Genomic DNA, 23911 nt, shown 5'->3' on the forward strand with positions numbered 1-23911 from the left:
TATAACATGTAAAGGACTGATACATGCCGCCGTTGTCGTGACTGGGCGACATGTCGGCTAGCAGTACCTATTTGCAGAAGCCTACTGCAAGTGAGAAATGAAGTATACTGCGATGTTCCAAGCCGCTCATTGAAACTGATTGACAACTACCTTGTGGTTTTTAATGCGAGACATGGCTTCTAAAGTAGAAAGTGGCTCTTCAGCATAGCTGTAGTCAAGCTTGAAGCAGTGTTTAAGATAATAAAAAACTATCAAGTCGATGAGCTTCGATTATATTGAGCTTAGGATCCTGACTGCGTAGCATTATCTGAATGAAGATGTAACCACATCGAACCAATATGGTGCTCCATCTAACGATATGACCAACCGATTGCCATCCAAACGTCCCTCATCCTTCTGCTTACTATTGAGTCACACCGAGATCTCACGCATCGCCTATTAGCCGCCGCGGCCCGACAGTGTGCGCCCAGTAAGCGGAGATGATGTGCGCATTCATAAGAACGGCCTCCCCTCACCGTGATCATCCCATTGCTCAGTACAGAGAAGCTCGCAATTCCCTTGTCCAGTTACCCTGACATTCAACATGACTTCTCCAGCTCCTCAAATCCAGATCTTGGAAAAGGCAGACTATACGAAGCAACATCTGGTCACTCTCCATGATGCATACCCTCTACCTCGGCTAGCAGCTGGCCAAATCCGCATCCGCAGCCGCATCATCTCCAGCACGACCAACAATTTCACCTACGCTCGACTTGGCCACCTCCTTGGCTGGTGGGATGTCTGGGCTGCGGTTCCGTCTCTGCCCGCACCCTACAATGACGCTTCCAAATACGGCCGCGTCTCGGCCTGGGGCTACTGCGAAGTGACAGAGAGCCAAAACGACAAGGTGCCCGTTGGGACCAAGCTGTATGGCTACCTCCCCATCGGAGACTATCCCGAGACGCTCCAGGTAGCCGTTGAGGATGAAACCGGCCATGTTCTGGAGACGAGTGAGCGGAGAGCCAAGCAAATGAAGATATACAACCGATATCTGCCGTCTCCTCCAGAGACAGACTTAATGGCAGACAAGCCCTCCCGAGGCTTGGACTCGGTCATGCTGCCTTTCTTTGAGACGAGCTACTTGTTGAACCGATACACCTTTGCCTGGGAACCAGAAAAGCGGACGCATCCTCTGGGCCTCCCACTTCCCTGGAGCTCAGACGATGCCGATCTTGCAAATGCCGTGGTGGTGATGCTCGGCGCATCGGGCAAGACCGCACTCTCATTCGCATATCAGCTGCGTCAATCAAGGCCCGTCGAACAACAGCCTCGCAAGGTTGCGGCGGTTGGTTCGGCCGCATCCCGCAGCTTCACCGAGGGCACCGGCCTGTTTGACGAAGTGATGCTGTATGCAGACGCCCCCAGTATTACGGATGGGCACATCGCGGCCAGGCTTGGTCTGGATGCCGACACCAAGGTTGTGCTTGTCAATTTCGCAGGGAGAGGCACGATTGACGAGGACTTGCATAACATCTTCGTGCGTGTGTGTAAGCGCGTCAATGTTCTTCTTGTTGGCGGCGATCCTCAGGGGGGAGGATCCAAGCTGGGCGCTCTGACAGAAGTACCAGGGAGCAACGTCGTTTTGTGCAATGCTTCCGGCCTGCGGGATGCTGCCATGGAGATTGATAAGACGGCGCCCTACTTTGAGAATTTCCAGCGTGAATGGAGGCGTTTCAAGGAAACGGGGGCTGTCAAGGGGTTCAAGCTGCGTTGGGGCAAGGGAATGGAAGAGTATACGCAGGGCTGGGACTCGCTCTGCAATGGAAGCGTTGATCCAACTCTTGGGTTAGTTTATGAGATATGAAATGTAGTTTCACGTTGTATACAGACTTGAACACGATAAGAAGCTATATTCTGGGTTTACGAGATAGTTGCGTAGAAGAAGTAGCTCTGATAAGAGTAACAGAGATACCTAACCATCGTAAAATAGGAGAAATGGTGAGATGCTGTTGGCACTCATTACATTTGATGCAACTCTGGATATCTTCTCTCCCACACCGCAAGGTAGTAACCATTATCTGTAGGTTTCCCTTCTCTTCGTTTACCCCTCACTACCTTATTCCTTGAGCACAAGGGAATCAAGAGCTTAGATGCTTCGAGCACCCGTGTGATGTGAATGCCTCACCGCTTCGATAACACGGGAGAGGGCTGCGAGCTGCCGGGTAGAGACAGGTCATTAAATAGTTGCCGTGATGTTGGGTGGTCGGCGAAGAGACATGAATCTTGCAGAGCCAAAGGAAGCTGCCGTATCTCTCACCAATCATGAAGTCACCTCCAGCTAGCCAATTAAGTTTGGTTGGGGTGACTTGCCGTGGATATACCAATGAGAAGTGTAAGGCAGGGTTGGGATAGTTGGGCATTCATCAACATGTGTTACATGACTAAACCTTATATATACCGCCTCCCCGACATATGTTTGCTTCCATCATTTCACCTTTATATCCAACCCTGTTGTGATCTTGAGTTTACAAGTCATTCATCCGACCAACACCTCATCTTCAGTCTTCTTCTGTCAGTTAACGTCCGGATATTATGGAGGCTTTTGATGCCTTGAAGAGTCAGTTCGGCGCACACATCGTGACCAGGCCGAATCCAGACATCGTCGGTGCCAACAAGGACCAGCTGTCGACCTCGTCTGCTCAACTGCTTCAGTATGCTTCCAAAGCTTGGACTACACTCAGACTGGACCCTTTCTCAAGCAGCAACAAGGCACCCGGACCGGAGTCTCGCAAGGTGCTTCTTCAGTCTTTCAGTGACATAGATGAGAAAGACGGTTCTTTGGTGTCGTACAACAACGGTTTTGTTGATGGGATTATCCGTGCCTTTCAGCAGGACCTTCACCTCGTGCTGCGCCCTGATGATGTATGGCTTGCTACCATGGTTCAGTTCAGCTTCTACGTCAACGGCCATGCTGAAGAAATGAGGCGATTCTTCGTCAATCACGAAGGCAAGAAGCAGCTGGTTGTAGATACCGGCGCGAGCAGCCCTTTATCTGTTGACTTCAGCGAGATTGCCCAAGCGTTCAAGGACTTGATTCAAGCGAACGTTGTCGATGCTGAACTCACGTCTTGGATACTGCCAAATTTCTCCACCACAACCAGCGAGGATATTACGACAACCACTCTAGTCATGATGGCAACTACAAAGGCATACTTTGAATTTATTGCGAGGGGCGGATGCGGTTTTCCCAGTGTCACGCTGCTTGGCGTGAGAGCAGATTGGGTCAAACTTCTCGAAAAGGTGGCAAAGATCGCGATCTACGGCGGAGACCTTGCAGTCTGGAGCAGGCTTCTCACCAAAGTGGTAGAGAAGATGATTAAGACGTTTGATCAGCCAGATCTGCAGACAACCAAAGACTTTTGGATGAGGGCGGTTCATCATGCCGGTGCAGAAGGCTCTGGCTCAATCGAGACTCTTTCAGGTTGGATCACGGCCTTTTGTCGTTGGGACGAGGAGGGCAGGATGATAAAGCAGGTCGACGAGGCTGGAAAGACCTGGGATGGAAAACATGTCGACAGGAAGCGATTTGTCATTGACGATGTTCCATTTCCCATCATTCGCGCCAAGGATGTTCCACGAGCTGCGACCGAAGTACCAGTAACGGTCTTGGATCACGAAGCCGACATCTGCTACCATACAACAGCAATAGCAGGACTGATCGGAGTGAAGCCAACGGCGAGCGAAGAGGGAGGCCCGCACGACACATTTCAGCCACGGTCGGGCTACTGGATGTTGATTGACAAGATTGAACCCATATCTGCTGGATTCAAGCTGAGAGACGGTTGTGATTTGAAACGGATACCGTAGAGAACAGGCGCTTGCTGGAGGCTGGGGCTCAAGTCGGCATGACTGGATACTTTTGTTGTGTGGACTGTAGCCGACCTTGATGATGTTACCTTTTGGCCAGAAGATCATGCTGATTTTGACCCAGACTGTGTTTTGAGTAGTTGGCAGGTTGACATCAATTGACTTTTATCCTGGCTCTTCTCTGAATCCTCTCTCATACTCGGACACTGCTTTATATGTACATGTATCTTCCGTCTTCGTATTATAGAGGGCCTATCCAGCACCTATGTTGGATAGTCAGCGCTAATAGTAGCAGGAAATGAGCTTCTTAGCAGCATCAGACGATAGAATTTGAGCCTAGTATGAAGACTTGCTAGGATGCCGGATAGCCAAACTTGATAGTCCCTCCGTCAGCATCAGGTCGTCCTTTAGGCTTTGAGTCCTAGAAAATTCCTCCACGCAGTTACCAACCCCCCTCTTTTGTTTGTCAAAGACAATAGTCCAAATTGGCAACGTTCTAAGCCTCACATATCGCACCATACCCGGAGCTAATCCGAAAGCCTTTGAACCAACTACCTATTTATCGACAGGTTGCATATGTAGAAGCGAACAAGGAGACTATATCAAACTCCTAGACGAAAGTACGGTTCCACAAATGAGTGTGGAATCATGACAGGTTAGATTGTGCGTCAGACTCAATATACCTAGGGATATGTTGTCAACCATTCATACGCGGAATATCCAAGAGATAGCTCAGGGTTGATGCTTACGTGTATCTTACTCTTGCAATCTCCTTGTCCATCTTTAGGGACCGCTAGAGTTGGTATCGGCTGATTCTTCAATCTCATTGTTTCGTCTTTATAACCTGGGGTCCGTTAAAGGTTGTGCATGTCTTGAAATGAAGTTGTAGTAGCTTTTCCCTCCTTTGGCAGAAACCTAGCCGCCTCCGACAGTTGGAAGCCGAATGTTGAGCTTGAACCGGGCCATGGCCGGACACATCAATCAGCCGAAAAGAGTGATTATCATTGGAGCAGGTTGTTGAGCCCATAAACAATCATAGTAATCAACAATCGCTAACTCGGAGACAGGCTGGGCTGGACTGGCGGCAGCGAAAACGTACGGAAGCTCTATGGAAAGACTGCAACAAGTATCTACCAAGCCCTGCTAATATAGTACAGATATCTTCAAGTGAATCCCTCTATATCATTGACGATTCTTGATGCAGAAGCTACAGTGGGTGGTGTGTGGTCCAAGGCAAGATGCTACCCAGGTTTCATAGCGGATGGCCCTGTGGGATTATTCGACTTTAGCGACCTGCCCATGTCCGAAGTCGTTGGGCTCAAGAACTGGGATGAGCTGCCTGGCATCAAGGTGCACGAGTATTTGCATGAGTATGCAAGAAAATTTCATCTTCTGGAGCGGTGCAAGTTTTCATGCCGAGTCACGCATATTCGCCGTTCGCCGTCGGAAAAGGGGTGGACGGTTGAAACGCAAACTACGAGCCCTCATGGGAAACCAGTTTCAGAGTCCCTTGACTGCGACAAGCTGATTGTGGCCACGGGGAACTTTAACAATCCGAAATACCCTGATGTCAAGAGCTCTGAGTTCAGCGGACTGGTGCTGCACACCAAAGACATCGGGCAGCAGCACGAAGCCCTCCTCGGCAAAGACGTCGAGACAGTCGCCATCTACGGAGGCGGAAAGTCAGCCATCGACGCCGTAAATCTCTGCATAGAAGCTGGCAAGAAAGTCCACTGGATCATCAGCGACAAGGGCAACGGCCCCAACATGCTGTTCAACACGCGGCTGAAATGGGGCTTCCACGTCGGCCAGTTCGTCGGGCGATGGAAGGACGTCTTTTCCGTCAGCATCTTCAGCGTCGACACCTTCTTTGGGCGGTTCTTCTACAGCGGCAAGAATAGGCTGGGCACGTGGCTCATTGGCAAGTTTTGGGCGTTTGCGGCGAAGAAGACGAGGTCGGGGGCGGTTTATGCGGGCATGACGGATGAGAATAGGGAGAAGTTGCTGCCTGAAGGTGATAGGTGAGTCAAGCTGCCTTTGAAGGTTCTCGTGTCGTTCCTATGACTGACGTCGTGTAGTGCCTTGTTCTCGCCAGTTGGTGGAGCTGCTTTGCATAGCTGTCCCAAGTTCATTCCAGAGCTGAGCAAGCCGGATGGCCTCATCACAGTTCATCGAGCACGCATTACCACAGCTCAAGATCAGACTGTGCATCTCTCTAACGGAGAAACTATCCCCTGCCAGGCCTTGGTCTTTGGTACAGGCTGGACACCTGAAGATATGCTCTTTGAACCTGCCCAGGGGCTTTCCTTGGGCTTGCGGAAACCTACGGCACTCGAAGACGCAAACTCAACCCAATATTGGAAAAAGCTTCATGAGAGAGCCGACCAAGATATCCTGTCGCTTCTGCCAATTCTGAAAGATTCACCTGGACCCCGGACCCCGGACCCCTTGACGCCATACCGTCTATATCGGTACATGCTGCCCTCGTCTCTTGCCGCAGCAAATGATCGCTCTCTCATTTTCCTAGGATACCTCGTCAGCATCCAAACCCACATCCTCAGCGAAGTCTCAGCTCTATGGGCAATCTGCTGGCTCGAGAACCTCGTCGAACTGGGGATTCCAAAGAGCAAGGAAGACATAGACTATGAAATTGCAAAGGTCAATGCGTACTCGCTTCGGAAGAACTTGTCTCAAGAACCAAGCGCGGGCAGCGGGATTCAGCATTTCATTGATCTTTTGATGAAGGATATGGGATTGAAAGCGAAAAGGAAAGGGGGCTTGGGGGTCAAAGACGTCTTTGTGCCTTATAGGTCCCAAGATTATCTCGGCATTGTGGACGACGTCCTGCACAGGTCAAAGGTTTAGCTTTCTCTTCTTCTTTTTCGTTGGCTGTATCTTCTGTAACCCCCTCGAGAAGAGGCAAAATAGCTCTATATACCTACCTATGTCAAATAATGCAGTTATCGGAATATACTTTCCCCTTTCGCCCGTAATAGTCGGAGAATAACGGACTTCTTCCTGTGCTCGATGGCATATGAAAGGGCCGTTTTCCCCTCTTTATCCTTTGCGTTATGCGCGGCACCCCTAGCAAGCAGCATGTCAACAGCACCCAGAGGAAACCAAGTCTCAATGACAGCATGATGCAGCGCCGTCTTGCCATCATGATCTCTTGCCTCAATGTCAACATCGCCCTTATCGAACAGCATCTCCATACAACTCGGATCCCCGCCATAAGCAGCATGTATCAGAGCTGTTTGTCCCAAGTTATCTCTAGCCTTGACGTCGGCACCTTGGGCAAGTAGTACGTCAACGGCATTGTTATGAAGGTCATCCAGATGCCATGCATGTAGAGCATGTAGTAAAGCTGTTCGTCCGAGATTATCTCTGGCCTCGACCGCTGCCCCATTATCCAGCAGCAGCTTTACACTCGACGTATAAAAAAACGATGCTGCGATCTTCATAAGTGTAGTTCTTCCGGAGGAATCTTTTGCATTGATCGATGCGCCACCTCTGAGGAGGATTTGGATCATCTCATCAACCTCCTCTACAGAAGGCCTTTCTTCGAGAATGGATGAAAGCGCCGTGTTCCCGTCATTGTTTCGCACATCAACCGCCGCGCCTCTGTTGAGAAGCTCTTCCACAATATCCGGCTTGCGGTTTCGAACAGCATGCATCAGTGCCGTCGTTCCTGAATTGTCTGCTGCTTCAATCATAGCACCTCTTTCAAGAAGCAGCCTTACATAAGACATGTGACCGACTTTCATCAATGCTGTTTGACCATCATTGTCTCTCGCTTCAATCGCAGCACCTCTGTCTAGGAGGAGTTCAATCGCCCCGTACTGATATTCATGATTGTGGACAGCACATGCTTTCATCAAGGCTGTTCCGCCATCATTGTCTCTCGCTTCGATCGCAGCACCTCTTTCAAGGAGGAGCTCAATCGCCTCGAGCTGAAATCGATGATTGTGGACAACACATGCTTTCATAAGGGCTGTTTCGCCATCCTTGTCTCTTGCGTCAACCTCAGCGCCTCTGTCAAGGAGTAACTCGATGGCGGCCCTGCCATCATCGAGGGAAGTAGCAGCAAGTGATAGCGGAGTCTGGCCATTTTCATCTTGGGAATTGATCTTGAGGCCCATTTCAAGGAGTAGCCGAACAGTATCTGCATTCCCTGCACGAGCAGCATAGAAAAGTGCCGTGCTGCCTGATCTATCCCTCGAATGAATCGCAACGCCCCGTTGAAGCAAAAGTTGGAGATGGTTCATGTGTCCATGCCTCGCTGCAAGAAATAACAACCGTTGATTGTCCTCCGATTTAAGGTGCATCAAGGTTCCCTTTTCAAGAGCTAATTGCGCGATTTGTGCCTGCTTTTGCTGCCCTCCATCTTGAGCGTCGAGGCCATGTTGATGCGGATCTTCATCTGACTCCTGGAGAGCATCCAGTAATTGTGTAAAGTCAGCGCCCTTTTCGAGCAGTAATCGGACTACGTTTTCATTTCCGAGTCTGACAGCAATAGACAGCGGCGTGCTGCTGAGATAATGTAAAGATGATGATTCACGATCGTTGGCGATTCTTTTGAAGAGCTGTCGCCACACAGAATCGCCCGCCCTTACAGCTTCGAAGAATAGATAGGGTTCCGCTATACGACATACAGTTTTAACCTCGGCGCCACATTCGAGAAGAAGGCGAACCGTTGATTCATCAGAAACTTTGATAGCGTATGCTAGTGGTGTATAGTGAAGATCGTCCTCGATATTGATTGAAGCACCCTTTCCGATCAGAAGGCGGATCATATCGTGATGCCTTTCCAGAACGGCATATGTAAGTGGCGTCCTTCGTTCCTTGTCCTTTGATTCCAAGTGCTTCTGGTCGTGGGGAAGGAATTCAAGAGCTTTGCAAATGCCAAAGAGAGCCGCCAAGTGAAGGCCATCCCATTGCCACGGCTCTTTGGTATACCAGGCCCATAAGTTAGGCAAAAAATATGCTCGAGCTGCTGTTTCAACTGTGGTCGAACACGTCATAAAGTCTCGGACACCGCGAGGAATCTCTGGCAACAGACAAGCATGGCGCCCCCAGTTCCTGCCTGCGTAGTCCAGCAGTGGATTTGACTGCCGTAAGTCTGTAGGCTCTTTGTATAGGCCATCGTCACCAATACAAGGGATGTTGGAGAGGTACTTGCAACAGAATGCTGCAATCTTTGTCTCGGCATTCGGGAACAAGTGGTTTTGCCTTCGATCAAAATACTCCTGAGTTGTGTAGTGCACCAGTCGAACGACGTTACTCTCTTCATCAATTGTGACCAAACCAGCGCAGACCGAGATGATGGTACCAGCCTCACGAAGGCTATCTGCATCGAAAGCATTATCTTCAGGCTTCACTGCGAGAGCATGTCGAAGTTCCAGTGGGCTAAGAGGCCGTTTTGCACAACAAATCCATGCTAAGGCATTTCTCCCAAGGCGCTGCTGATCGGGACTCTGGCGGTCTATCCTGTCCATGGCTTCATCATAAGCCTGCTCTAAGGCGGTCTGCAGTCCGTCTTGTCCTTTCTCTTCATGCTTTTGACTTCTGAGTTTCTTGAGAGTGGACTTCACTTCCAATCTCGACGTCGTCCCTCTCAGGGACTCAAGGCTCAGATTAACGAGGAGGAACCTGTCCTTTAATCAGCAGGGAGACTCTCATGTATAAATTGGGCAGTTGTAAATGCAGCGCATACATTCCTTGGGCTGCCTTAATAAGCTCCGCCTCAATCTCCTGCTTGAGATCGTTCATGTCAGACAAGAAGCCGGGCAGATATTCCATGTGAGCCTCAATGTATCGGTGCAAATCTTCCTCGCTAGCCAGAACTTCTCTCCTGAGGCTTCCTTCAAACTCCTTCTCGATATCTGGAATGTGCCTGGAAGTTGTGAAAAGACTGACTGAAGCGCGAGTACGGAGACTGGAGATATATAATAATAATCTCGAGCGACTGAATGCGACGCACTCATCTAGCGCGTCGATCACAATGATAAGCTTTGAGTACATGGTGGCTATCGACCGCAAAGCTTTCATCAGCTCATCGAGTGATGGCCTAGTTTTCTCTTTCTCGTGCTTTTCATGTAGATTTCTGATGATATCGGGCAAACAAGGCCTCTTCCGGCTCAGCTGCTTCACCAAGCTTGCGATCAAGCCCTCGATGCCTTGTTCGTCCTGCCGTTTGAAGTTGCAATATATATAAGCGAGTCCGATGCTTGCTTCATTGGATGTTCGATTTCGAAGATCTTCGACGACGATTGCAGTGAGAATGGTCTTGCCTGATCCAGGGATCCCGACACAGAAGAGTGTCTTATCACTCTCGGTCAACCAAGTCCTGTATTCTTCCGATTCTAAGAGCCATTGACCGGTTCCAGGCTGTCTCCTGTGGAAGAAATCGCTGTGCTGCGGACCGTAGTTTAAGGGGGTGATCCAGTCAAGGATGGCAAGGTCTTTGTTATTTTCCCACTCGTTCTTCATATCGTCAATTGCACTGGCAACTAATGCTGTATGAGTCACTATACACAATCATAGGCTGCATGCACTACCTAGTCTGGACAATGGATGGATGACTGACCATGAGCCAAGACGTCTCTGATCTTCTGTACAGCCTCGACGTTGTTCGGTGGGATGCGGTAGAGAAGATCCTTTGCATAAGCGGCTGCGGTCATGGCAGCATATCCCTGCCATTCCTTGTTCTTGTGCGAATCCGAATAGTCACATATCCCTCGAATGACCAGACACGGGAATTGGTTCATCAGCCCAGCTGCTTCCATCTCGAAACACAAGACCCCCATCTCTGAAGCCAGCGTGTCACGCATAATGGCATCCTTCATGAGTTGATTGGCAGACGCAATGAGGCCATAGTGAATAGCAGGGTTGTCTTCGTGTTCCTCCCGCTCACGGCGTGATACCAGCTTCTTTATATCGTCGCCACACCCAACCTTGCAACTGTCCTGTGAATCGATTGGGTGAACGATATTGCTTCGATACAGTATGTCGCTGGCCTGTTCTGGCCGAGAATACTTCTTCCGAAGCCGTGGCTTCTTACCAAGTACATCACAGATTGTGGCTTCGAGTTGATGCCCCTCGCTTTCATACTCTGCCCTCAGCCCGGCCATTGCTGCTCGCAAGACGGCCGGTGGCTGGTTCAAGAATCCAGTTGTCTGAAAGCTCTGGTTCTGTATCGTTTTGCCAAAGTCGTACTGGAAGACGCCGCCCTTTCCATCACGGGGAGCGCTAACAACGACATCGCCCAAGCGAATATCATGCTTTTCACTCGGGGCTCCTCCGCCGATACCAACCATCAGCCCGATTCTGACATTTGGAAAGCTATGCAGCATGTCTCGGGCAACGCTGGCTGCAGAAGCGATTCCATATTCGCCGTCAGGCAGAACGGCAATCACAACGTTGTGCTCGCCGATTCTGCCTAGAGTATAGTCGTTGTTGTCGTGTCTAGCGACGCTTCTCGGCGTACCGTGTTTCTCATCAAGGAGGCTCTGTGCGGCGACGTATTCCGTGCTGATGGCACAGATCCAGCCGACGGCGTAGTCTTCAGGGTTCGACATGGTGTCTCGTGTCCTCTTGATAGACTCAGTCGAAAGATGAGACGCTCAGCACAAGATAGAGTCACTCGATTCTTGGGGCAGTCTCTTGCACAAGATTCAACTGGAAAGAACTGTCTGAAGTTTTCTTTGTTCTTGAGAACGAGAAAGATGCCCAAGAGCTCAGCTGGCTCAACACCCTGTTGGGCATTAAGGCATCCCCCGCCGTGTCTGCCTACATGAGTGCACCAATCGTTGAGGCTGGAAAAAGCCATTGATTGTGACAAACATGGGCGAGGCTGGATGCCAACGCATCACTGGCCGTTCTAGGCTACGGCCTCTAAGGTAAGGGAGCCAATGTCACCAGCTGACAGAGTTGTTGAGGCCCAAAATAGATTATCGACGGGACATCCCCCTCTTAGCCCTACTGGGGCATCCAGGTTTAAATGTCAGGACATTGTAAGATAGTCAATGTCAAGGGTGGTTTTATAACTCCAGGGATGTTCACTTTCGTAGATGCCGCGTATTGTCCTGTCTTCGTCATGGAAGGGAAGTGGGAGGAACGGCGTAGACGCAGAGGATGGCGGGAAGTGGGAGGAATTGCCTGTAATTCAGTTTGGAGGACAGGTAACAGACGTTATGTACTCACAATTATATGGCAGATAACCAAGTTGCCGAATACGTCTAAACTTCTCTAGATCAGATAATCCGTAATGCTTCCGTAATACCTAGCAGATGAATACTTGTATGGCATCCTGAATGCGTCGATGGCGCTTCAAATCTTAGACTACGGATGTATCTCTATAGAACTGAAGGCCGACCGACGCACGGATCTTGACATCCTAATAAGGCAGCTGTGAAGGCATCTTCTGCATCCAGTTCAAATCAAGCCCTGGCCGTGCTCATCCTGTTCGAATTGAACGCAATCCCTGCGGGGGATCAGCGAACGTTGACCAGGCTTGACCGATCTTCGGGTCATGCTTGGAGAGATATCAGAAGCTTGGCCGTAAGCACTACTGCCAGAAGAGAAGCTGGCCTGGAGGGTATGTGATTCAGCCCACGCAACCAGGGCTTGCTTTACGCTACAACACTATGTAATGTTATAGACTCGGCATATCCCCATGCTGGTATCAAGGATCAACGCCTCAGCGGTAGTTGCGACGAGATACGATAGTCCACTGAGCTGTTCGTGATGGCCTCTTTGAGATTGACATATGATATTCCTAGCCATTACTGGCAACAGACACTCAATGACCCATGGTTGAAGTATAGTACGAGCACGAAGTACGAGGTATCTAGTCGGTATGTTGCATTCATGCTCCTTTTGGAATTCCGACAAAATCATCCCTCGGCTATGAAGTAACCCGCAGGCTTTGGAGAACAGAGATTTCCTGTAGCATTCTCCAAAAGGAGCAGCAGTCTCCGTCTGGATCCCACCAATGCATCGACGCCTCCAACAACGGACGCAATGCTGCCGTGCCGCGCCTCGCCTCTTGCCGCTCGCATCCATCGAGTCTGTGCTTCTGCTGTGCGCACCCTCCTCCCAGATCAAAAAGGCAGGGTTCCGAGAGACATGTGAGAGACATGTCTAGATCCTTTGTCTACCCTGATGGCTTTAATTCGCGGCAAGAGAGTCCTTGGATACTGCGCGAAACGGTATGCCATCTTATATGCATGCCTTTTGACTTCTTTCACACTATACGTGACTGCTAATACTTGATTGAGGTAGATGCAAAGCGCACTGGCCCTTCATCCCTGGTGTAAACACCTGTAGACAGGACTAACAATCACACAAGGTAGCCGCCGTTGCTACTCACCAGGCGGGTACAATATGCAGCCTCCGGAGGCTAAGCGACAACTAGAACACAGCTGAAGAGGGGATTACCATGGGCAACTCTCACCGGTTTCAAATCCAGGCCCTACTGACGAACTACTGCCTGTAAATAAGTGGCAAAACTCTCATACAGGGATACAGAGTACATAAAGTACAGTCCAGATATGCATCCGGCCATATCGGTATGGCCTCATGTACGGAGTCCTTGACAGAAAGTTCAGCTTCAGCAGTACTGTAGGCCTCGGGTCAACGTGTCAAACAGCGATTTGCAGGCCCGTGCAGCCGCCGAGCTTCCTATAGGTAATTGGCCCGAGATGGGAGAGGTGGAGATTGATTATCACTTTGCTTGGGGGAACAGGGGGGTTTGTCGGTTCTGGGTTACTGCTGACAACTAGAGATGCCGAAGATGTAGTACTGCCGGCGAATAGTAAGAGAATAATAGCAGAAAAGCAACAATAATAACAATAAAAAAGAGCCAAAAGTCTGGCAAGAGACGCTTGTGTTGGGTACATGGAGCTTGCGGCCACTTGGTGAGTGTTGTCTCCCACGGGCGTCTTCCACGGGTGATGCGCCTGGCGCTTGTCCGTCTTTGCCGAGAACTACTGCGCTATGCTACAATCTTTCATCTGATCTACAAGCCACTGCCGGGTCTAAGTGATGCTAAACTATCACAGATATCCGCCCTGGACCGATTGGACTCGGCGCAAGGGCCAGAGAGAGGCCATGGTTGAATCTGCGAATCTGCTCCGGGGGTGGACCATGCAGGCTCGACTTTATCTTGCAGCTTTGGGACCGAGCAGCGACTACTACGTAGACTTGCTATATCTTGCTAGTAACAGGTATCATTCCCTGTAATGGCTCGGTATTAACAGACTTGCGTACAGCCGTCGGAGTCCTGGTCCTCCCGGTACGACTCCCAGACTTGTAGCCGTACAGTAGCAGCCGATGTGAGATGACATCCTTTGCTCCACAAGCAAAGATACCACATATACGAGTACTTGTAGAACTTGCAAAGCCACAGCGAAGTGTCTTGAGCTATCAGGAGAACAAGAACCGTAACTTATCGTATGCCAAAAGATGTAGTTCTCGCATGGTTTTCACACAGCTCCTCCATAGAACGCTCCTCGTATCGTACTGAAGTCCTCGCATGTGCATGCCTTGGCATGCTTGTGCGTGAATCCTGCTGAGCAAGGCCTTTTGCTTGTTTTCTCTTGCACTCAGACGTTTCACCCACCCGGCAAGCATCCAACAAGGATCCTCTCAACTGACAATGAAACCCACACCAACCGAGCGCTCATGTGTCCTTGTACGTGCTCGCTTGCGCATCGCACAGGATGCCGCTGCTCCCTTGTATATACAGGTGATGTGATTGGCGTGTACAGGGGGTTCGACGCAGTTTGCCTCATCCGGACAGATGCTACCCTTCGACTGCTCCATTGGACTAATGCAGCACACGGATCACAACTTTGAGACTACGGAGAATAGGTGCTATGGCCTCTCTCAGAGTATTCGCAAACCGGTGAAGGCGCTTATCTTCTGCTTGCTCTCAAGCAAGCTCTTATGCATGGTTGCAAGCGGGGCTCCTCGTCCATCATCCACCTATATATTGCGAGTCTCGCTGCTTGAAAGTCTGTGTGTCATTGGGGTTCAGGTGTATCAGCTCTGCTCTTGTTCAGATCTGCACTCTGCGTGCGGACAACTCGTTCCGCCATGTCGTCTCCCGTCATGCTGTCTCCCGTCATACTACCCCAGGGGGCCATCTCCCGGGCCTCCATTCTGGGACTGATACTATGCATCACGACGGCGTTGCTGAACCGCTTCCTTCGCGGAGGAAAGGCCAAGAAGTACCCAGCAGGACCCAAGCCATGGCCTATTATTGGCAACATGTTTATCTTCAAGGGCCTCGTCTACGACACGGAGGCAACACTCGCCTGGCTGGCTAAGAATTTCGGCGACAAGGTCATGCTCTGGCTCTTTTCGAAGCCGTTTCTGATCGTGGACAAGCTGGAAGATGCCAAAGAATTGATGGACAAGGTACGTTCTTCATAGAGTCTTCCACATAACGGGACCGGAGTGTCTAAGACGCGTCGTCCATCAGCGAGGTGCCATCTTCTCCGACAGACCGAAGCCGAGCAACTTTGTTGAACGCGTCTGGCCTTGCTTGCTGCCGATTAAGCCGCTCGGTGAAGAGTATCGAATTGTGAGGCGAATCTACAACGACCTGCTCGGCCCCAAGCAGTCCCAAGGAGTCAGAAAGTACCAAGACTACGAATCTAGAATGTTGATGCGAGATTTGTACCACAATCCGGAGAAGTTCCAGGTCATCACGCAGCGATATTCCATGAGCGTCATCTTCAGTGCCGTCTACGGCGTGCGCATTGGCCGCCTTGACTATCCCGTTATTAAGGAGCTTTTCACTGTAACGGACACGATGGCGAACTGTAAGTTCCCAGAGCTGAGCAATCCCCTCTGCTTCTCAACCGGTAAGACGAGCCATGTCAATGATGCTAACGATGAGGCTCACAGACATTCTCCCGGGAAGCCTGCTCATCGACTATCTCCCCTTTCTCCAGAAACTGCCCGAGTGCTTCCAGCCGTGGCTCAAGTTTGCGGATTCGATGCACGAGCGCGAGTCAAGGTTCCACAACGGCTTTTTGAACGTCCTCAAGGAACAGATCGAGGCCGGAACGGCGTCCTACTGCTTTGGTATCGATGTCTTGGAGCTCCAAAAGAAGAATGACCTCAGCGACGAGTTTACGCTCGACATCCTCAAGGGCGTCATTGCTGCTGGCTCTGAAACGACCAGCAGCATGCTGCAATCCATCTTCAAGGCCATGGCAATGAACCCCGAGGCTCAGAGGAAAGCACAGGAAGGTGAGTCGGCCGCTGCTGGGCAACGCAACGCTTCCCCATCTTGAACGAAAGTTGACTTATTTGATCTCTACAGAGTTGGATCGAGTGGTTGGGCCTTCACGCCTGCCACACTGGGACGATGCCCCCAACCTGCCGTACATCCGCGCTCTCATCAAGGAACTTCACAGATGGATGCCTCTCTTCATCCTCGGAGTGCCCCACGCTTCCACCGAGGAGGTCGTCTACAGGGGCTTCACGCTGCCCCAAAAGACTCTGATAATGCCTCACGTCTACCGCCTATCGAGAGATCCCGACGTCTACGAAGATCCCGATGCCTTTGCGCCCGAGAGGTTCCTCGGCGATGACCTCGACTCCTATGCCAGCGCCAAGCAGGGCGACTTCCGCAAGCGTGACCACGTCAACTACGGCTGGGGACGACGGCTGTGCCAGGGCATCCAGGTCGCGGAGAACTCCATCTTCATGCAGGTTTCTCGGCTTCTGTGGGCGTACAACCTTGCGCCTCTGCCTGGCGAGCCTCTGCGCTTGGATGACAAGCTTCGTAAGTTGCCCTCCTGATTGTGTCTTTTAATGTTTACGCAAGGCTAACATTGTAACGCAATAGACGGAATTGTCAAGAAGCCCAAGCCGTTCAAGATCTCCATTACGCCTCGGTCTGAAGAACACGCCCAGGTGGTCCTGCAGGCCGCGAAGCAGGCCGTGACAAGTCTTCCCGACGCCGACTCAGTGGTGTATGAGTAAAGATATGTGCAGTGGAAGAGTGGAGTGATTTACGAGTGATGAACAAGGGCAGGGCCGATTCTACGAGCGTTTCTTAGTATATACATATACACAGCCACGATTTATGAACCTGATAGTTGATTGACACGCACATAACATGTGCAAATAGAAAAAAGAGTCAAAAAAAGAACTCGAGCGGGGTAATAATCACTCCATGGATTCTTACTCTGATTGTGCGTGACCCAATACATGTCTTGAATGCGACCCAGCCTGTCAGCAGAGTAGCAGGGGTCAGTCTATGTCTCTGTCTAAGTGGTGTCCTAGGAACGATATATTGAGGCAGATATTACTTAAGAACATTTGCAACTCTCTAGAACTAGATGAAGGAACACTATTCCATCTGCTTAACTGGAGAAAATGCCCGTCTTTGGAGAACCTTTAGTCGACGACCCCTCCAGTGATCCGACTCAACTAACACGATGGAGTTATGCGAGCCCCTCTGATCCTCCGCTGCCCGATGAAGATGTCACCCAGCCCTTCTGCCCCCGTCATGCGGTCACCATTGCTCATCTAAATAAGAACTCCTTTGGGCCTCACAAAACATCCTCAACTCCTCCCCATCGTGATAGGCACTTTGGCAACTTGGACTATGTCCTATCCCGCCGGGACTGGTGTCGAGTGTGCGGTCTTATTGCCAATGTTGTTCTTGAAGATCCCGCAAACTCCCTCTTGGACAGCAAAAATGCCGATCTCATTGCTTGTTGGATATGGGACGGAGTGCTCGACGACAGCAGCACAGACATGGGAACGCTTCGTCTACGGATCGCCCCGGAAATGATAGGCTGGGAAGATTCCTTTGAACCTTTCGATCTCGTTCCCTTAGCGGATGAAGAGGCAGAGAACAAATTGTTCATGGGGCGTAGGATCGGCGAGACTCGGTTCGACTTGGAGCTGGTCAAAGGCTGGGTCAACCACTGCGCTGAATGGCATGGCCACGAGTGCTTGGACACGACACCGTGGCAGACTCTGGATTATGGCGTGTCCTTCATCCGAATGGTCTCCCTGAATGATTGCAAGTTGATCGAAACTTCCTGTCCCCCGCCCTATGTAGCCCTCAGCTATGTCTGGGGCTCTGCTCCCGTATTCAAGACGACGCAGAGCAATATCAGCGACCTGATGCAGCATCAAGGCTTGCCAGTGTCGTCTCTTCCCAAATCCATCCGCGATGCCATGACTCTAGCGCAGGAGCTCGGCTTTGAGTACATCTGGATCGACTCCCTTTGCATCATACAAGACTCCGGAGACGACAAAGTGCAGCAGCTGCGCATGATGGACAGCATATACAGCCGTGCAAGCCTCACCATTGTTGCCGCAGCCGGCTCCCATGCCAACGCGGGGATCCTCGGCCTACAACCAGGCACGAGGTCTCGGAAACAGCACATAGTCCAGGTCTCTGACGATCTAGCTCTTGTCGCACTTCATCCGGATACTCAGCGAAGCGCAGCGGCAACCACGTGGTACACCAGGGGCTGGACATATCAAGAGCTTCTTCTTTCGAAACGGTGCCTTTACTCGTTTCCTGACGGCTCGGTGAGCTTTCAGTGTTCGAGAGCCGTCTGGGGAGAGGATTACTATGCCGAGACGCCGCACTTGAAGCGGTGCGCGCCGATGCTCGATATCTCGCTGAATCGAAGCTGGAGCCACCTCGGAAGTGTCAGGGAGAGAGGTGCTCCAACCGTTCACGTCAAGGATACGCCGTATCTACATGAATACAGTCGCCTCGTCGAGGCGTACACCGGACGAAACATGTCATATGCGAGTGACCGGCTGGCAGGCATCAGCGGCGTTCTGGATGTCCTCCAGCGAGAGTTTGGCCTCTATTTCCTTCATGGACTGCCAGAGGTCCTCATACACATGGCTCTTCTCTGGCAGCCGCGGAACAAGCTGAAGCGCGTTCCGAAAGATGACAGCACTGGTCTGCCGCTGTACCCAAGTTGGTCGTGGACTGGCTGGACTGGACCGGTGGGCTACGAGGACTGGAATGCATTCAATAGCATGCCTGAGTTGGAGGATCGAGCGAAGCGGGTGATGCCCTTTGCGAAGTTGTTCAAGTTGGGACCAAAGGGGCTCGAGTACTTGACTCCACCAACAGAAGTCGAAGCATCCCCCGGTTGGTCAAAGATTGCTACTCCCAATGACGGGATCTGTTATGTCTTTGGCGAAGATACTCACAAATACCATTCAGTCCCTTCCAGGTCATCGTCTGCAATGCTTGAGCCGGTCAATACACCCGGCCAGCCGCCTTGTCTCAGTCTGCGGACGCGCAAGGCAAGCTTCCGACTGACCAACCTGATTCTAAGCCCGTACTTTAAGACGGACGACTATCCCATCGAGCAACGAGGCCGATTTGGCCTCTCCCTGCCGTCGCCGTCGGAAGGAGACCGGCCTTGGCTGGGGACCATTCTTCTGCCGGTGCAGTATCATGCCAAGATGGCGCAGGATCACGAGTTCATCATCTTGTCGGAGAGCTATGGGTTTCATCGCAACGAGGTGGCTGCGACGGCTGAGCAGATGAAGCCGTTTGAGATCTACGATGTAATGATGATTCGACGGGTTGTCGGCGAGGAACTGGCGCTGTATCGGGCTCAACTTGCGGGGATATGTGAACAGGGGTCGACGGGGAGTTGGCTGGATGGAAAGAGTGTTGTGGAGAGAATCGGAGTTGGCAGGATGTTGAAGAGTGCCTGGAGTGGTGATGGTGACTGGGAAGACTTTATCCTCGTCTAATTGCCTGTCTTTAAGTTGAGCCGTAGAAGTTTGCCTACAATCTGAATAGCTTAAGGAGAGACCAGATACATGGATTTATAAGTTGTTCTGGAGGCGACACTCCAGTTCTCCAAACGCCGCCTCAATCGCCATGACCGTAAGATCGACAATCAGATCAATATGGCTCTTCCTCACATTATACGGCGGCGCAATCAGAATGTGATCACCAAGTGTGCCATCGACTGTTCCGCTACCTGGGTACAGCAGAATGCCGCCCTCCTCCGTCAAGCTCAGGCCCTTCTGGTGAACCAGCATGCCAACGTCGAGCTCGCGACCAAACGGCGCCTTGGAGGCCTTGTCCTTCACGAATTCAATCTAAGCATACATATCAGTACCCTGTGAACCATAGCCTCAACAATGTACGGGAGAAACTTTATGGAATGCGGGCCACCACTTACACCCCAGAAGAGCCCACGGCCCCGAACATCACCAACATGGCGGTGATGGCCAAGCCTCTTCTTGAGCAAGCTTCCCAGGTATTCTCCCATGTGACGCACGTTATCAACGAGTCCTTCTTTAAGTATAATCCGATGGACTTCTGCCGCCGCGGCACATGAGATGGGGTGTGCCTGATACGTATGCCCATGCGAAAAGCGTCTAACATGTTTATATATCAGCATTGAAGCAGCAGAATCATCCAGCCGATAGTGTCTCTCATTGGCTTACCCAGATCCCTCTTCCAAGGTCCTGATAACGCGGTGGCCAACAAGCACACCGGCGATGGGCGCATAACCGCCTCCGAGGCCCTTGCCCACGGTCTGGATGTCGGGAACAACGCCCTCTTGCTCCCAGGCGTGCATCGTGCCCGTTCGGCCCATTCCGCACATGACCTCGTCAAGCACCAAGAGCGCTCCATGCTTGTCACACACGGCCTTCATGGCTTTGAAGTATCCCTCCACTGCCGGGACACACCCCAGTGCCTGCATCGTATTAGTAGAATCGTCCAGGGGTTTCAGGGGTAGAGTTTAGATAAAAGGAGGAACTGAATTGGTTACGAACCGCGCCAACAACCGGCTCCGCGATAAAGGCGCAGACATTGTGAGCTCCCACGCGCTGAAACTCGGCATCCAGCTCTTGCGCGAGTCTCTCCACGTATTCCGCTGTGCTTTCAGAGTCCAGCTTGTTTCTATAGGGGTTGCATGGCGAGACATGGGAGACGTTTTGCATGAGAATCGGCTCATATGCTGCCCTTCGACCGACGTGGCCGCCCACGGACAAAGCACCCAATGTGGTTCCGTGATAGGACTCCCTGCGAGCTATGAAGTGCGTCCGTGTAGGCTCTGGTGTGGGCAGTTCCAGGAAATATTGGCGGCAGAGCTTCATTGCCGCTTCCATTGCTTCTGAACCTGTCCTCTCATGTGTTAAGTTCGTCTGGCTGAGTTACATTGTAGTGATAGGGGGTATGCATATGGTCTCGACCGTACCGGAGCAGACAATAAACGCCCTCGCCATCTGGCCACCCGTGCTTTGAATCAGCTGCTTGCACAAGTCTTCTGCACTCGGGCACGAATAGAACATGGTGTGGCAGTAGTCCAGCGTCATGGCTTGTGCTACAATGGCCGCAATCACTCGCTCGTCGCCGTGGCCGATGCAGGATACGGCCGCTCCTCCGGTGGCGTCGAGGATCTTTCTGCCATTGTCAAAATAGATGTAGAGCCCGGAAGACGAGACGACGCGGAAGGGAGCGTGCTTCAAGTCTCGATGCAGGACTGTATCAACAGCGGCTGTGATTGTCTCGCTCAGCATGATGGAATACTGTACGAGGCTCAATATGTAAGATAGTGACAGAACGACTGCGTTCTGATGAGTGGGTAGTTTTATGCATTCCGGTGAGGAGACAGCCGAGCCCAGCTACAAGACATCCATGTTACATAGAATGGGCTTCTCATACAGCTCATAAGGGGGACGATGCTAGATTATGCACGACAACGTACATGTACTGCCCTCGGCATACTAAGTCAGGATGATTGTCTTCAGCCTTTCTGTACAGATACATGATGATTCTGCTTTTACCGTCACCAACCAGTCCAGCCCTCAAGCTCTCAAACCCCAGCATGATGCTCGAGTTCCTATCGCGACGCCATTCGGAGCCGGCTACTGCTCCCGATACTAGCCAGAACAAGCAACCCGAGATGAACAGATTCAATCTGCTGGTCAGCCCTAGCATCTCATTGGCGGATTGCCAAATGCCGACTCGGCATTTGCCTCACTTCTACTCTCCTCTGTCTGTGTGTCCATGCCTCTCAGTAGATAACTGGGCTGCGAGCCTGTTGCAGTGATAGGCTTCCATCCTTTGATCCATCTGTTTACAATCTCCAGTACGAAAATGTCATGGAGGATGGACAGTCGTCACATACCCATCGGTGTCAGCTCAGTTGCTTGACTCTGGCAAAGCCGGCAGACGTATTCAAAGACGAGGTATGAAGTTTCAATCTCATTATCGAGCAATAGATGCCACAAGCTCTTACGGAAGTATCTCACTCATGATCATCTATATACCTGCGTGTATTGAAGCGGCTCGTACACACTCTCAAAGTCTTCCTCGGACGATGCACTCGCGAGCAATTAAGGCTACTATGTCCGCCGACGCCCAGCGGTGCTTGCTCTGCGGACACGGACTGCGATGATTCAGGCATTGGTGACAGCTATGAAGAGGTTTCTCTATCTAGCGATGCCGCGCGTGCGCCGAGGTTGGAGATGAAGCCCGGAATGCAAGACTTGGACGGACCTAGAAGAACTACTTCCTTGGAAACCATCAGTAACGGCCATGACTCTGGTGGTGACGTTCAAAAGTTCAGCGCTCCATCGTCTTCTGCTCATCTCTCAACAACAAGCCCTCGCCCAAGTGAAGCAGACGGTATCGTGATCCGCGCATACAAGGCCATCATAAACGTCACAAACCTCCGCTGGAGTATGACAGGCCTTCAACGCCAGGCACCACTGCTCGCCCTATCAGAGGAGAACCATCTCGACAGCCCCGGAGCGAGGCTCTCCGCCTTGCGCTCCAAGCTCCGCAACGAGCAGCACATGGCCATTGCGCTAGACAGAATCGCCGCCGTGCTGCTGGTCGACATGCGGAACGACCTGGGGGAGTCATACGACGGACTGCGAGAAAGGGGCTTTCGGACGGCGATTGTGGGCAACAAGATGCTTGCCGGAGAATGGGGGAAGTCGCACAAGGAGGTAGTTGAGGAGATTCGAGCGGCTATTGCGTACAGCTTTGCAGAGGACATTATTTCCCCTGGGATTAATCTCCTCTTGGGTTCACGATCACAGGACGTGTGAGTTGGGCTCGATGCTCCCTTCTATCCCTGACCTCATTGGAGAGTTGCTGTTCATGTCCTGACAGTGAGAAATAGCTGGGAGAAACGCTTCTCTCGTAAGAAGGTCGAAGCATTGCATCAACTCTTGAAGCAAACCGAGGAGGGTCGCATGGTTTTGATCCGCGCAAGTCATCTAGACGACGCCGTGGTCACTATTAAACGTATTCTGAGCATCCACATTGGCTATCGTTGGCGTTGCGAGAAGTATGCGTCGATGAACACAGCAGAGAGTCGCGAGATGCTGTTTGAACAGCTGCAGAGCCAGCTGCATGCGCATGACACAGACATTCGACGGCTGGAGAATACCTTGTATTTTACGATGGACGCCTCAACTGCCCGGAGCGCACAAAATGTATTTGCAAAGTTTACGACAAAGAATTCAGAGGATGGCCATGCCCCTATTTCGACACAGAAGCGAAGGCCGTCCCTCTCAGTTGACGATCAATCACACAGAAAGCGTCAGTCAACAACTAGTAAGTACCTACGCGCATGTCTCTTGTTCTTCGGTCAACTGATCTATGCGGTCTGGAAGAGCATCCAGATACAGTTGAGAGATTGCTGAACACAGAGTCAACATCTAATGCAGAGCACATCATTGATGGACTGCCAATATTGGCGAGCTCCATCACAAGCCAAGAACCACACGAGCTCAGGGGGACACCCTTGGCGAATGGGGCTGGAGATGCTCTACATGTTGCCCCAGAAGACCATACAATGCTGGTGGACTCAGAGGGTGGCATCCAGTCAATCTCGGGACATGCAGAAGTGCAAAGAGAAGCTGTTCCTCAGCGAGAGGACGTCGGAGATTCCCTGAACTACCAATATGCCGAGCACTGGGGGTCCGCCGAGGATGTCACCACCTTGGACGATATACTCAGTCTCAGCTGGTAACGGACAGAAGGAGGCCTCCTATTGTTGTATGTGGTACAAGGGTCTAT

General features: G+C 51.4%; 7 protein-coding genes across 7 annotated transcripts; 5 read left to right on the plus strand and 2 right to left on the minus strand.

Moving 5' to 3' along the window:
- Nucleotides 1–583: 583 nt before the first annotated feature.
- On the plus strand, nt 584–1843 carry BBK36DRAFT_1127829 (hypothetical protein; the record flags this gene model as incomplete). Its single annotated transcript, XM_024891559.1, has 2 exons — nt 584–989; nt 1047–1843. The coding sequence occupies 2 exons, from the start codon at nt 584–586 to the stop codon at nt 1841–1843; spliced, it is 1203 nt and encodes a 400-aa protein (XP_024746100.1).
- A 728-nt stretch (nt 1844–2571) lies between these two features.
- Nucleotides 2572–6711, plus strand: BBK36DRAFT_1128308 (hypothetical protein; the record flags this gene model as incomplete). Its single annotated transcript, XM_024891601.1, has 3 exons — nt 2572–3755; nt 5085–5867; nt 5925–6711. The coding sequence occupies 3 exons, from the start codon at nt 2572–2574 to the stop codon at nt 6709–6711; spliced, it is 2754 nt and encodes a 917-aa protein (XP_024746101.1).
- A 379-nt stretch (nt 6712–7090) lies between these two features.
- Nucleotides 7091–11423, minus strand: BBK36DRAFT_1172080 (hypothetical protein; the record flags this gene model as incomplete). The annotated part of the gene is made up of 6 exons (XM_024895676.1): nt 7091–7243; nt 7605–7656; nt 7894–8329; nt 8519–9495; nt 9560–10361; nt 10433–11423. The coding sequence occupies 6 exons, from the start codon at nt 11421–11423 to the stop codon at nt 7091–7093; spliced, it is 3411 nt and encodes a 1136-aa protein (XP_024746102.1).
- Nucleotides 11424–14958: 3535 nt separating this feature from the next.
- BBK36DRAFT_1172081 (cytochrome P450) lies at nt 14959–16662 on the plus strand (the record flags this gene model as incomplete). The annotated part of the gene is made up of 4 exons (XM_024895677.1): nt 14959–15267; nt 15332–15674; nt 15760–16107; nt 16181–16662. 4 exons carry the CDS (start codon nt 14959–14961, stop codon nt 16660–16662), a joined length of 1482 nt encoding a protein of 493 aa, XP_024746103.1.
- A 579-nt stretch (nt 16663–17241) lies between these two features.
- On the plus strand, nt 17242–19611 carry BBK36DRAFT_1127851 (HET-domain-containing protein; the record flags this gene model as incomplete). Its single annotated transcript, XM_024891561.1, has 2 exons — nt 17242–18909; nt 19102–19611. 2 exons carry the CDS (start codon nt 17242–17244, stop codon nt 19609–19611), a joined length of 2178 nt encoding a protein of 725 aa, XP_024746104.1.
- Nucleotides 19612–19686: 75 nt separating this feature from the next.
- On the minus strand, nt 19687–21396 carry BBK36DRAFT_1172083 (adenosylmethionine-8-amino-7-oxononanoate aminotransferase-like protein; the record flags this gene model as incomplete). Its single annotated transcript, XM_024895678.1, has 5 exons — nt 19687–19965; nt 20049–20247; nt 20317–20570; nt 20650–20996; nt 21075–21396. 5 exons carry the CDS (start codon nt 21394–21396, stop codon nt 19687–19689), a joined length of 1401 nt encoding a protein of 466 aa, XP_024746105.1.
- Nucleotides 21397–22326: 930 nt separating this feature from the next.
- BBK36DRAFT_1128284 (hypothetical protein) lies at nt 22327–23864 on the plus strand (the record flags this gene model as incomplete). Its single annotated transcript, XM_024891597.1, has 3 exons — nt 22327–22931; nt 23010–23446; nt 23515–23864. Coding segments are annotated over 3 exons (1392 nt in total), but the record flags the coding sequence as incomplete, so codon positions are not given.
- Between the last annotated feature and the right edge of the window lie 47 nt (nt 23865–23911).

This window comes from Trichoderma citrinoviride (genome assembly GCF_003025115.1).
Source record: "Trichoderma citrinoviride strain TUCIM 6016 unplaced genomic scaffold BBK36scaffold_15, whole genome shotgun sequence".
NCBI lineage: Eukaryota > Fungi > Ascomycota > Sordariomycetes > Hypocreales > Hypocreaceae > Trichoderma > Trichoderma citrinoviride.